Genomic DNA, 14087 nt, shown 5'->3' with positions numbered 1-14087 from the left:
AGTAAAAATGTAATATATATTATATATGCATCTTTTGTGCTTCTATCTCAAAGCCAGGAAGAATGTTTAGAAATTTAAAAAGAATATGGATATTCTCACAAAAGGAGAAAGGGCTGTGTTAGGCTTATTTCCAACCAAACTGGGACCAGGTAAGTAAAACTATGTCAAAATTTGCATTTACCTACCCCCTTTCCACCATTTCTTTTCCCCAGGTTGGGGAAACAGAGATGGTTGGCAGGTTTCAAAACTAGAAGCACCCAGAAGACATGGTTCTACTTCATAGATTTTGGCTTTGGATGGTGACTGCTTCTGCTCTGCAACATCAGGTTTGGCTTATTGCCTGGGAAGCCTGCAGGTGCCTTTGGCTTCTTCCCAGTTGCAGCCCAGGGTCATGTTCAAGAGGGTGGTCATAGCTGGAATGCAGTCAAATGTCACCCTTTCCCCCAAAGCTTCCCTTTCTCTATCGAGTTTTCACTGGTGACACCCCCCCCCCCCCAGTGATGACTGATGAGCAAAGGCAAAAAAGAGTCTAATGCAGGATCAGTGGAAGTGTCAGGGAAATAGTGTGATGTATGTGTGAAATACAGTCATGCAGTGGTCAAAAAAGGTTGCAAGTCACAAACAGTCTGCCGTGAAGTCTTTGAAAACACAGATTGTGTCTGAGATATATGTAGATTTCACAGCTACAAAAACTTCACCTGGTATACTCTGATTTTACTGATACCTTTCCATAGTGTGAAGCAAAACTTCAAGCATCTCACAGTAGAACCTTTTAAACATTCTAAATTGTATTTTTCAGTGACAGCTGCTATCAGTGCAAAACAAACAACTGCTCACACTGTCAAAGCATAATGAACAAATGTTGTACCCATTTAAGTCATGTTTGTATTTTATGTTTATTTGAACAATACAAATAATTAAACAAACATTCTATTTCAGTTTCTACAGTAGACTTTTAGGTACTATTTTCAGTTGCTTTGGCTTGTCCATTACTGGTACCATCTCAATACCAGCCTTTCTAGTGTTTGTCCTTCACACACCAGCACAGATTATACCTTAGTGTCACATATGTAGCTATTATAACCAACCAAAACAGATGTCATATTTTGTACACAATATTTAATGCAAAATGGAAGCTTGAGAACTTTTTACAGCCTTGCTGGGGTGTGAAATGATGTGCCCTTTCAAAAAACATTAAAGTCACTATCTTCCGGACAAACAGCGAAACAATGAGTTCTGTACACAGGTATCACCACAAGGTACTGACTATAAGATCACTCTTTTCTAGAAAACACCAAATAAATACAAGCAATATATGCTGTTGTCGAGTTTCCTATTCTAAACTGTACCTGTGAAAATACAAATGGGCATGTTGTGAATATTTAAAGAGTAAAGTGCTTTTAACATCAAGCAAGTGAATGCATCTAGTGTTGTACCACAGGCAAATCTATATCCACTTTGGACAAAATAGTCTCCATGCAATTAGTCAGCAGCAATTCCCTGCATTCATTTATAATATTAAACTACTACATATTACTTCAGTCATACGGGGTTTAAGGTCAGGATACAGAATGTATACTTACAAAACTCAACCAATGCTCTACATTAACATACATTTTTGAGCATTGCTACAGCAAGGTGGTTTGTGTTGTTTTGTTTCTTTACCTTTTAAGAAACCAGACCTTTGGTAGTGTAAATGCAGCGTACACTGAAGATGCCACTGAACCAATACGTGAGCTGATTATGCAGCTGACAGAAATGGGAAGAAGAAAAAATCAAAAGCAAATTTAATGGCTTTATGCACTGTGCTCCTCCAGTCATGCTCTATTTTCACATGCCTCCCTGCAGGTAAGAGTTTAGACATGCAATTCAAGCAAGTGATTGCTTTCAGTTCAAAGACGGGCCATTTACTGCCAAGACGACCCTCCAGAATTGTGCTGAATTCAATTATACTTCCTTGCCTCAAGTTCAACAACACTTTTTTAAACTCATTGCTTGCCTTCAGCACAATATCTTTGGTTATATCGTCCTCCTCTATAGACTTGGTTCCATTTTTGTTACTGAAAGGCATGCCCACGGTTATTTCAAATTTGTACCGATCAAACATTTTCATGTGGCAGTTATGCTTTGTCAAATACTTGAGACGACACAATTCTTCCTCCTCCAATGTAACATTTTTGGGGTCACAAAGAGGGTAGGTTTCACCATACAAGCATCTCATCCAATCACCAATAAAAAGCGGAAGCATATTTATTGCAGATTCTGCACTGTTGTCGATCTCTGTCACGCGCACATATTTGAACCGCCCAGTCCATGTCACTCTGTGTCCTTCCAGGTGACTACATAAAATCTGAGTACGTGCCATGTTAGTCTCCTTCCATGACCGGGGTCCGCAGAGGAAAGCATATTGATTCCATGTCAAGGTAGAGTTGTAAACTTTCATTCCCTCTGACCGATACACATAGAACCAGCAGAACAACACCACAGCTGTTATCCACACCAGAATGAGTTTCACGATCGAGCTTCGAGTGAGGGATTTAACCATATCAACTACGGAGAAGTTAACTTTTGTCCACCATCGGAAGAGCAAGGGAACAGTACACAAAACCAGAGTCACTACAATTTTCATGAGCTCCAGAGACACAAACCACTTAATGAAATGGATAAGACACATCAGCGCAATGCCTACACCGAGCACCGGGAGCGCAAAGAGAAAGAGAAAATAACCTATAGATGCACGGATGAGCCCAATGCCAGAGGACTCCCGTAGAATGACCACAGAGAGTTCGCACCACATAAAGCAGACCAGATACGGGACCAGGTAGCAGTAGGTGCCTTTAAAATTCCGTAGTTGTGCCATTCTAAAGAAAAGATAGAACAAGTACAAAAACAGAAGGCACGGGATGCTTACATTTATCACAAAGAAGTGGCCGACGGGAACAGTAAAGAAGGTTTTACCCAAGAATTTCAAGTAGCCAAAATTCCCAGGTAATACCTGCAGTAGGGATAAGCAAGCTGCTGCTATCTCAGTTATTAACGCTCTTCGCGTGTAAGGTTCTGCACATGTGCTTAAACTCATGTAGCTTGTCACTGTGAAGAAAACAGAGACGGTAGCTAACTCTGAGCATGGTATACAGTCTTTGCTTGCTATAGGGAAGGAAAAAATGACAAAGAATACTGAGAGTAAAAAATAAATGTATGGCTCTAAGTGATTCCATCCAAAGTTCACCTCTGCTTGCTCAACATCTAGGTTTGGTTCAAAACGAAGCAGTAAGTCAGTCAAAGCACGGAAGTTTTCCCAAGCCTTACTGTCCTGAAAAACCTTCAGTGTGCAAATCACCATAGAAATGAAGGACAAATAGAATATGACTAACGGAATAATGAAGGCAAAAAAATCAATTGTCAGATTACTGATGATGAAGAAAAAGATGAGAGCATTGATATGGTGTGTTGGAACAATGGTAGACAGCCAGTGCATTCCTGCCTTTGATGCAATATCTATAAGGTATTCTTTAATTTCCATAATGGCATGAAGCGGATATTTTACAACCTGGGAAGAGAGAAAGAAGCAATTTATTTATGAGCAGTTTTGTATCTTTACATCACATATATTCTTAGCTGAAACAGTAGCAGTCAGTTCTCTAACCTCAGCTGACAGGAAAAGATTTATATTTCAGATGAATGTTGCCAATAAAATGAGATTACTTTGTCTGAGATTATTAGCTCTATTTTGATTAATTCAGTCAGACGAAGCTCAGAGGCGATTTTGATTTCAAGGAAGATGTATTTCATTACCTTTGACACATATAATTAAATGGCTTCCTAGTCAAATATTCTGCTCTGCTAACTTCATACTGAAGATAAACTACATGGCTGCAGTCCTGTACTATCTTAAGTCTTACTTGAGCTGCAAGTACTGTACCTTTAGAGCACTTAACTCTGCCACTGTTCTGCAAGGATTATGCTATACATTCAGATATGCATATACACAACAAAGTGGTGCATATGAATCATATGCACTTACAGGAAGTACTTACAGCTGTGGTTTATCTTTAAAAGAGCAGATTTATCTTTAAAATCTTCCCAGGCATCTAGGGATGCAGCTGTCAAAATCTAGTTTGGAAGCAGCAGAATTATCTCTAACTAATTACTACATGTTTAGGGATTCTTTTAACTCTACAACAGTAACTTTATGGGATCTTAGAATTCTGCCTATCTTACATGGCATTTTTCAACACAGTCACCAGACAACAGAGGAACTGCTGGATCGAATCCCCTCCCTATGTTCAACCACACTACACTGGTTTAATAATAAAGGTAAAGGATTTTTCAAACATTCTGTTATTGCATCTGCACATTAGATGCCACAAATAATCCTCCTTTCCCCATAAAAAGATAGTTTTTATATTTCCCCAGAAAATTAGTCCAAAGGAAAGGCCAAGAATCCTTCAGCAAAGATCTATGCCTTGTGATGAACTAGGGCAACACACACAATGACTTGTGCCGAAGCTTATTTATTAGTGAAGGTATCCCTGTTGTTCTTCATAAATACATCTCTTTCCGAATATTATTTATTCAAAAGATTGGAAATACATACCCCTCAACCCCACCCCTACCATATGATAATGGTTACAAAATTACAATTACACCAAAAACTCATGTCAGCAGCTAGAACCTCCCTACCTTGCTTGAAATTTATACCAGTATTGAATGCATGCACCTTAATTTTCCCTTCTTTTACTACCTAGGAAGTATCGGTATAGACAACCACTAGCAGCAAGTTCCACCATTCTTGAATTCCTTTATAACAGAACCCTTTCACTCCTCAAGACTACAGATAATTTTTCCCACCTGCTTGCTCCTGTTTAAATAACAAAGATATGAAGCATATAATAAACATCTATTAAAAAAACTCGACAGTTATGATAGGGACATCACCGAGACATAATAACGGTAGATGGCCCTCTTCCAGGGAAAACCATTATCCCTTTCCCTTAAATATATGACTCATATATACGAGACTGTAAACATATATAGGAAATCAAGCCCAAAAAGAAATTATAGCAACAATTCTTGAGAGTCAAGTGCAAGTCACCTCTCTGTCATCTGAAATGCCTAAGTTAAGAGCCCTTCAACATAACCTGTTCAGTGTTGCCTTTTTACCTTCAGTCGCAAGGGTAACTCTTCAGGAGTCTTCCCTGCCAATTCATCATCTTCCTCTTCCTGCATAATCAGGTTAGATGGGATTATTCCCTTTGCGTACTTCTTGGTAATTTCAACAAAGTCATCCAAAGCAATAAATTTTTTAGCTAAAAGATAAAATAGAAGACTTTGAGTAAACATGTCACTACAACACTGTACTGATTAAGAGTTGGAATATTAATTTTCTTTCCTGGTTTTAAAGATCTACTCTGGGCTTCAAAAACTAAACTACTGATAACACAGGCTTACTTTACAACTTCTTCTGAGAACTGTGCTGAAAACAAGCTGCTTGTGCCAGCAATACATGACTCCACTGAATCTTGACAGACCAGTGAGCAAGTTTATTATAGGCTAAGTAGGAGAACAGAAGAGTGAGTGAATGTAGCCTGTCTGCAAGCATTCCAAGGACTGAGGGAAGAAGAAAAAAAAAAAAAAAAAAAAAAAAAAAAAGACTGCTGGGTTAGGTCACACAGTTTTAAATTGTAAGCTATTATAAATTTGGTAACTGCTTGAGAGAAATCTTTAACACTGAAAAAGAATTGTACGGGAACGGTAATGAATTATCTGTATGTAATTAACTTAAAAACTTACTTCTGATTTGGCATTTAACAGTCACTTTTCTGACTTCACAAGTTAAAGGCATAATTATGAGAAATGGCCAATTATTCATATCTACAAGACTAAATATAATTACTTACACTGTATTAATTTAATACGCTATATGGCTATACAAAGGGCCTTCCCCAAACTATATCAACTGTGTTCTAAAACAGATAGCCAGCAACAAAATATACTTTGCTCAGCTGTACAGAGACACAAAAGTTTTCACTCTGTGCGGCAAGATCTTTATCTACTCCTGTGAGTAGATGAGAGGCAAAAAGTTACTTCTGGAAACTCTAGGGATGCTGCAAGACAGACTATGACTTACACACTGCTTCAAACTTTTCATAGCCAGTTCCTTACATCAGCATGGATTAGCTAGTTTCTATAGTAGACAAGTTTGATGTCATTTGTAAAGGAGGATAATTAACAGCAAATTTTTTCCATACACTAAAGTAAATGACACTGCTGTAGATATGAAAGACTTTTGAATGACAAAAATCTGTAACACACCTCCTACACAGTAAGTTTAGCTAGTCAGCTGATACAAAGATATGAAAGCTGGCCTGCTTAATACTAGTTTGAGATTTTAAAAAGGCAGAAAACCGAACTGCTTGACTAAATTCAAAATCAGAGGATTAGTGGTTTTGAGCCTATTAATTTCTTAATTTTAAAAAATATACATTTCTAGAAGTTATATATAAACATATCAGTATTTAATATTGAAAATGTTTTAGGTACAGAACAAAATAATTTATTTGTGTCAAAATACCTGCTACAGGAAGAGGGGTGTAGAAGAGTTCAACAGAAAAACAGCAGTTTACAAAAATCTATCTTTTGCCTTAATCTTACAAACATGGATGTTGCCCTCTGCTTGGACTTTTACTTCCCTCCCTCCCTCCCCCTCCATTGCATGAACCCATATATACTTGAACACACCATCTAGCATGCCTCCCAAGAAACAAGAAGTTATGTATTTTTGCTAACTGTTCCTATCATTCAGACTGTAACATGACGATGCTTGCACAAATAAACCAGTGAGCCTCCTTAGCTGTCTTGGTGGGATCCAGATCAAGTCTGATACCAAATGTGTCATCTAAATTTATTGTCCTATTGGGACAAAATATACAGTGGTAAGAGTCTTTTTGGTGTGGAATCAGCAAGCAGACATGGCTAGAACCTCACAAAAATTCCTTAACGGCACTTTCACAGGACCGTAGGACATCCTGAGAGGGAAGGAATTGTTAACTCACTATGTATAGATTGCCTATCAAAGGTAGTGACATATACACTCCCAGGCACGCAACAACTGTTCACTGACAATGTCAGCTCTAACCTTCTGTTTATACCTACATTAAAGATAGCCCAGATCAGATATCTGTAACATATCTGGCTTAAAAATTATCTTCCAAGTACTGGCAAGATAAATGGAGAAACTCAGTGGATCAGAGAAGTAAACGTTGGAGAGTTAACAGCCGTCTTGTTCAGCCATGAAAAGATAAAAGCCCTGTTGAGAAGAGGTAACAGCTTAACTCCTACTTTAAGTGTTTGATGAAAACTTTTCGTTTTTAAATGTTATTAGTATTTTGTCAGCCAAGTGTCTCAAATTGATATAAAAAGTGTGTGTTGTAGATTCTACTTTATTATTCATAGATTATTTTTTTTCTTCAATTTGGTTATGACAAATTCCCCTGCCTCCCCCAGCTGCCGTAGAAGAAGAAAAATATGCACATCAATTTCTGCCTACGCTTACATGTAGGTTCATTTACTCTCCTGTTATTTTACCTGCCAGTTAAGCCTTTAAAAAAAATAAATTACCAGTTCCTTTTCTGACACTTTTTGAATTACTGAAGAATCCAGAACAAAATTACTTGCTTTGCACTCACACTATCAGCATGTGCTAGTTCAGCTAAGGGATGGAATGAACACTACTGTTGTCCACTAAGTGCCAACGCAACATAGCTCCAATGAACCCAAATACATCTGCCTAATGATACAATGGCCAGACAACGAAACAACAGTCTTATCCTTGAAGGACTATTTCTTGTTTTCCAGAAGTGGCAAAAATTTCACAAGAACAGCTGACTTACTCTCACAGAAGTTCTGACAGGACCAGAAGCTTGGTCTCCAAAATACTGTTTTTCCCCATCACCTCCTCCCTTACTCATATGCATAGGCATGTATCCCTCCTCCTCTTTTACTTCAGTGAAAGTGAACGTAAAACTGATAAAACTTCACCCTTCTTAGGAATGTTATTTTCAGAAGTCACCTGTCTAATGAACACAGTCCTTGAAGGTAAAAGCCAAAGTGACCTAAAGAAATGTAACTCTAATTTTTCAAGGAGTTTAAACCTGCATAGCCCCACATTCGACTCACTAATCCACATATAATGCTTTTGTTACCTGTATTCTCAACTACAGATATATTAGTAAGTAACACGCTTTGCAACATTTAAAAATGCTCTTCACTAGCTGATCTGAATTGCACATGAACTATTTCATATGATCTACTGCATTTCAGGAAAGTGAGATTTTTCCCAACAATCATTAATCCAATCTTATGTTAGATAACGTTCTTGAAAACCTACACATGCTGCATTGTTTATATTGACTCCTCTCCTGAAGGCTCAGCAACATAGCAGTATTTCTTCGGTATGCAAACCTAGGGAAAACTTTATTTCAATTCCAGCCCCTCCACCCCATCATACCTTACAAAACTCACAGATCTGGGTCTACACATCTGACCCTGTCTGTGTTGAGTGGTTTAGTTCTCCCCACCACATGAGCTAAGCTGCTCCTAAACTATGAAAGAAATATCTTTGCACGTGTTTCCTATATCAAATCTTGAATAAATATGGTAAAACAAACATTAATTATACGGGAATGGCAAACAGAAGCAAAGCAAACAAAAACGAGGGATCTGTCTGCACTAAATGATTGCATAATTAATGTCCTTATTGTAATCAGAAAGCTTACTACAGTTCAGAACTAAAAAAAACAGTGCAAATTTTTTTTTGCTGGATAGATTTGTAGAGTACTAAAAGGACACGACTATAAAAATAAGTGACATGCAAACCTCTCTTAGTATACTGATCAATGACAAGTTGACTGTAATGGTGACGTCTTCTGTGAGTTCACATGCAGATCAGTTATTTACCTTGTACACATAATAAATTGACACTATCGGTTTATAGCAATCCAAACTTGCTATGCGTTCTTACTCCACCAGCACAAAATTGCTTAGCAAAACATAACAGAAACCAAAACCACAGGCAAAGACTGGAAGCAGCAGCATGCACTCACATTCACTGCTCACTAGTCGCTCCAGCATTCTTCTCTGCTTCTGCACAGACTTTGGGACCGGGCCAGGTTGCTTCTCACCACCTGGTTCAATAACAAGTTTATGAAAAGTCAAAGCAATCAATTAAAGTGATCAAACAATAACTCGCATGTTCTTCAACCTGCAATATCTGGAGAATGGTGTTTCCTTAAAGTCAGGAAAAGAAAAGCATATGTATAAACAGGTAAGAAGTGGCTATATAGCTTTTTATATGCTTATTACTGTATTAGAAAAGGGAACAGCATCAACATAGCTAACAGACTGCTGTAATGGCAAAGCGAGCCAGGTCTCTTAAAGACTGGGTTTATAAATTGAAATATCTAGTAAGATAGCATCAGGATGACTGTTAAAGAGAAAAAAAAAAAAAAAAAAATCAAACACAGCAAAGCCATAAAAAAAAAAATCATTTTCCAAGGACAGCAAGTGTCAAATGAAGATATTTTTAATATTTGGTCACTTAACAGAATCACAACCTATAGCACAAGTTATCAGGCCTTTATGAACTAACTTTATTGGTCCAGAGAGCACAGCTGTTAAAAAAGAGTTAGTCTCGTTAACACCGTTACTTTTGCTTAAGTAGATCATACATTCACTGTTGTTTCATGCCTGATGGTTTATAAAGCCCTTTAGGTTTCTAGCTGTGTTCTGTCTGTAAGTCTGTATTTTATCAATACCATAAATCAGTTCATAAACAAACCTTCGTTGTCAACTTGTCCAACATTTTCCAGTAGTTCAGAAACTGCTAACTGCTTCTTCTTTTTGGGGTTTAATTTCCAATACATGACTAAGGCAGCTTTTCTCACAGCTCTCTCCAAGTCAGTCTCAGATGATAACTTTTTCACTTCTTGCTCATTCTCAGAAGTGATGCCTCAGGAAAAGAAAAATACATTATATACTATTATCCCACACCCATGCAGGAATGACTGATCTGCCCACAATTTATTTTTCTCAGTTTAGCCTGAAACTTGGCAAGTTTCATTCGCATCTTGACCACTTAAGTAAATTACTCAAATGCCCTTCTATGACCACTGCTATCAAAATCTAAGCACGTTGCTTAAGTGTACACTGTACTTCAAAGACTGTGCAAGACACGCATTATCCTTATGTCTTACTTCAACTTTTCAAGTACAGCAGTATGCATGGGTGACATGTAAAAGCAAGAATTTAATGAGAGTTGTTCTGCTTGGGTTTGGGTTGGGTTTGTTTTTTTTCCCTGTAAATAAGAGTTCAGATAGTTGGCAGACAAGAGAAGACCATTTCAAGTGTGGGAAGTAGCATGAAGGAGATAGGAAACTTAAAGTGAAAGAAGACAATAGAAGATCACCAATTAGGAGAGAGGCTGGAGAGGGGCAAAAGGATGAAACAACAGCAGATATGTAGGTGGTGTGTGGTTATACATGACCTTTACAGTCAAGAAAAGAAGCTTCAATGAAAGGTGGGGAGGGGAGGAACAAGCATGAATTCCATGAAGGAATTCAAGCAAATAATTAATATAAATGCTTTCATAAGCACTATTGTTAATCAGTGCTTTTTAAGTCACCTGTTTGAAGAGACTGTCAGCATCTACTCACATGAACATTCCCACTATATTTTAACACCTCTTTTCAGCGTTAAAATGAATATAGTATAATTTCAGATAAAGTCTCAGAAAACCCATACCTCTTCTGTCTGCCAGGCATCTACGCAACAGTTTGACAGCTTCTCTTCGACCTTGCTTAGCAGCAAGGATGAACCAGTCAACCGCACTACAATTGTTAAGTTCTTCATCCTCCTCTTCTGCTAATCTTAAGAAGTGTTTCCCCACCTAGAATAAGTAGGGAAGAGAATTCCTTCAATTTCTGAAATATACTACACCCTCTCCCTCCCCCTCCCGGAACTCAGCTAGAATAAATTCTCTCTGAACAAAAGGTCAAAACATTTGCTGCTGGTACTGAAGAACATAGCTGTAAGTTGATCTTCCACAAGGAAAGATCAGTTTCCAGAACTGGAAGCAAGAAGGAATCGCAACACATTTAGCCAGGTCAATGCATTAGTTGCTTTTGGTCTTCAGGCATTTAGCAGGATCAGGTAAAGCTCCTGGTGTTAAAAGTTTTCTTGAATTCTTTTCCTCCTATAAGAATGGTCAGACAACACTGCTAGTCTCATGTAAGAAACACAAAAATTAAGTGTAATAACCTGGTACCAGTGACATTCAGAAATTCAGATGAAGCTACCGACAAACGGCCTTGACAAGAAAGGAGGCGGCTTCAGCAGTGAAATCCCTGGCTCATAGCAGTTTAGCTACCAAAAGTCAAAGCAAACTCATGATTAAATAGTGAATGGAATAAAACTAATACTGATCAAGCATCAAGGAAATTCAGCGAAATAGCCTGTAAAAACCCTTCTATTCAGGATTACAGAAATTATCAAGCAGTTGCCTGTATTACTGTTTTACCAATAAGAAAAACACCACCTTTCTTCTTCCTTCAAGAAAACTGAAACATATGATAATATACTAGTAAATATATTTATGCAATAGCATGAAACACTTCTGGTTATCATACCATAAGGCAAAAAAACATTAGCTGGCAGAATGTGGCCAAAACTCCCGGACATTTTATCTGCATGCCTGAAGAATCTGGGAAATGGTTTTGCTTGGCTCACTGAAGTAACAGAGAGGCAGTACAGTTACATTCTAGGAGTGACTAATGCAATACCTTAAGAGTATAGCTCCATAAGTCCACAGTATTATCTGCTGAAAAGAACCTGTTTGAACAGTTTCTCTGAAGTTTTGCCTTTGGTATTACCATTAAAGGTGACTAAATGCCTACCTCTGAAAGATTAATAATTCACAATATTCCCATGTAAGTTAATCACACTGATATAATCAAAAATATATTTTTCTTCCCACGAAGGTCACATCTCCAGCCCTTCAACTGGTTTCATACACCTAAGTGAGTGCTCTGACAACTTCTACATACACAGTTATTGGGTAGACATCATAATGATTAAACCCATAGCACATACAGTGAAGCTATCCAAAAGACATACAGAAATCAGAAAAAAACCTAAGTAATCCAAAAGTCATAAGTAAACAATCATTAAAGTCATACCAGAGTTCAATAGGCAGTGCACAGATATAGTGGCAGATCAAGAAAAGAGTATATGAGAAGGGGAAAAAAAGAAAAAAAAATATTTAGCAATTGCCTGGTAATTTATCACCTAACTGCAGATGTACCTTCAGCTATTTATTTCAGAAAGGAATTGCTTGAACAAGTTACACAGTAAATAACATCCTCTGACAAGAACAGCTGTTTCTTGAGCATGTTTATATTTATAGCCATTGAGATTTTGAGCAAAGGTTGAAGAGTAGTAGCACATAATGATGCAGCTCTTCAGTTTATAAGGACCTCTTGGACACAAACTCATATTGCAACATCAACTAGCAGATTCTGGAATATGTCATGTTGCACAAGGCTACTGGACAAGCAAAACAATAGCATATACCTGTTTTATGGTAGAAGGGGGGTTTTTTGCTTGCCTGTGGGTTGTTATTTTTTTCGTGGGGTTTTTTGTTTTGTTTAGTGGGGTTTTTTAAATTGTTTAGTCTTTGTTTGATTTGTTCAGTTTTTTGGGGGGGGATTTAAGTTCAGAATTAAGATTCTACCTACCACCACCAAAACACAAACTGAACCCACCCCCAAAATCTGAGCAACCAGAAAATCTTTTCCCTTTACTTTGATTATAAAATTACAAGATTTTGTCTATGTTAAAAATTTTGATAGCAAACCCACCCACCTACCAAGGCCCATAACAAACATCAAAGCTTTCCATGAAATACTACTGGAAGGTCTCCCAGCTCTCTGAACAAGCCCTGTGCAACAGCCACCTTTCACTGTTGTAGCAAAGCTCCTACAGGGAACCACTGAGGACAGCTGCAAAGCTCTGGCACGCAGCAATCAAAGGAGGAAGAACTGATGAGAAAAAGCAAGAAGAACTGATGAAGAAAGGTGTTAACTTCAGATTTGTCATTTAAGCAGTGAGGGATTCTCTCTTTCCCCATGAGCCAAAACCATGAAATAAGGTCATAGTTCGTAATAACTTAACAGATCTTCACACTGTACTTCTCCAAAGGTTGCTCTCACCTGTGGGCTTTGCTAACCAAGGTGGTTATCTCAGGCAGTCCCCTTGCAGAGATCCTCCTCCACTTAAAGACACAGAGCTACCTTTTCTCCATTACAGAATTCCAGCTGTGGGTGTCTCATTTACATAATTGCTGTACAGTTATTTCTCAATAAAGAAACTACATAAAGCTACAGTAATACAGGTTGACAGCCACTCAGAGTGCATTTATTTCCATAGTCATTGCAGGGCTATTTTTTAATAAACTCATAGTAATAACTACAAGCTAGTGAACCAAGTGATTTCTCATGTTGCCTTCGTAACTATTAGCAAACAGCACAACAGTGCCATCTCAGCTTCTCATTCATACTCCTACAAAGGTAAGAAATAAAAATAGATTTTTCTAACTGATACTAAAGCGATGTATTCAACAACAGGGAAGAAATATTTTTTTAGGGTTTTAAAAACTAAAAGTTAATTCCCTCTTCACAAGTCGCAAGAAATCTGATTGCATAGAAAAGAAATTACTGTATTTGGGGTTCCTTTTCAGGCAGTCGGTTCATGTTGAGTGCATACTGAAGCAAAATTGCATGCTGGATATCTCTTTATGACAAGAATACTATTATTGTGTGGGAATAGAAAGTGTACACAGTTAAAGAGCTAAAGGAAGGGAGGGAAGGTGGAATTAATTGAGAAGGATAAAAAAAGATATTATTTATATACATACATATCCACACATCATAGACTTAGATTACATAAGGTATTTCTTACTCAACTGGAAGTTATACCCTGGAAGAGTGTTTATGGGGTTTGCTTTTGGAAGAGTATTTATGGGGTTTGCTTTC

The 14087-nt window shown here is 37.7% G+C and overlaps 1 protein-coding gene across 2 annotated transcripts in view; it reads right to left on the bottom strand.

The window, feature by feature from the left end:
* Positions 1-877: 877 nt before the first annotated feature.
* WFS1 (wolframin ER transmembrane glycoprotein) overlaps positions 878-14087 on the bottom strand; it is a 34018-nt gene continuing 20808 nt past the window's right edge. For both annotated transcript variants that reach the window (XM_056349460.1, XM_056349468.1), the window contains exons 4-8: positions 10801-10945; positions 9839-10009; positions 9105-9185; positions 5164-5309; positions 878-3550 (exon numbers count right to left, since the gene is read on the bottom strand). In XM_056349460.1, the coding sequence (XP_056205435.1) occupies positions 1742-3550; positions 5164-5309; positions 9105-9185; positions 9839-10009; positions 10801-10945 (2352 nt within the window). In that variant the 3' untranslated portion in view covers positions 878-1741. The remainder of the gene's footprint in view (positions 3551-5163; positions 5310-9104; positions 9186-9838; positions 10010-10800; positions 10946-14087) is intronic.

The sequence above is a fragment of the Falco biarmicus genome, chromosome 1 (assembly GCF_023638135.1).
Source record: "Falco biarmicus isolate bFalBia1 chromosome 1, bFalBia1.pri, whole genome shotgun sequence".
In the NCBI taxonomy this organism is placed as follows: domain Eukaryota; kingdom Metazoa; phylum Chordata; class Aves; order Falconiformes; family Falconidae; genus Falco; species Falco biarmicus.
The sequence above is the reverse complement of the archived record's forward strand: the minus strand, read 5'-3'. Positions and strand labels throughout refer to the sequence as shown.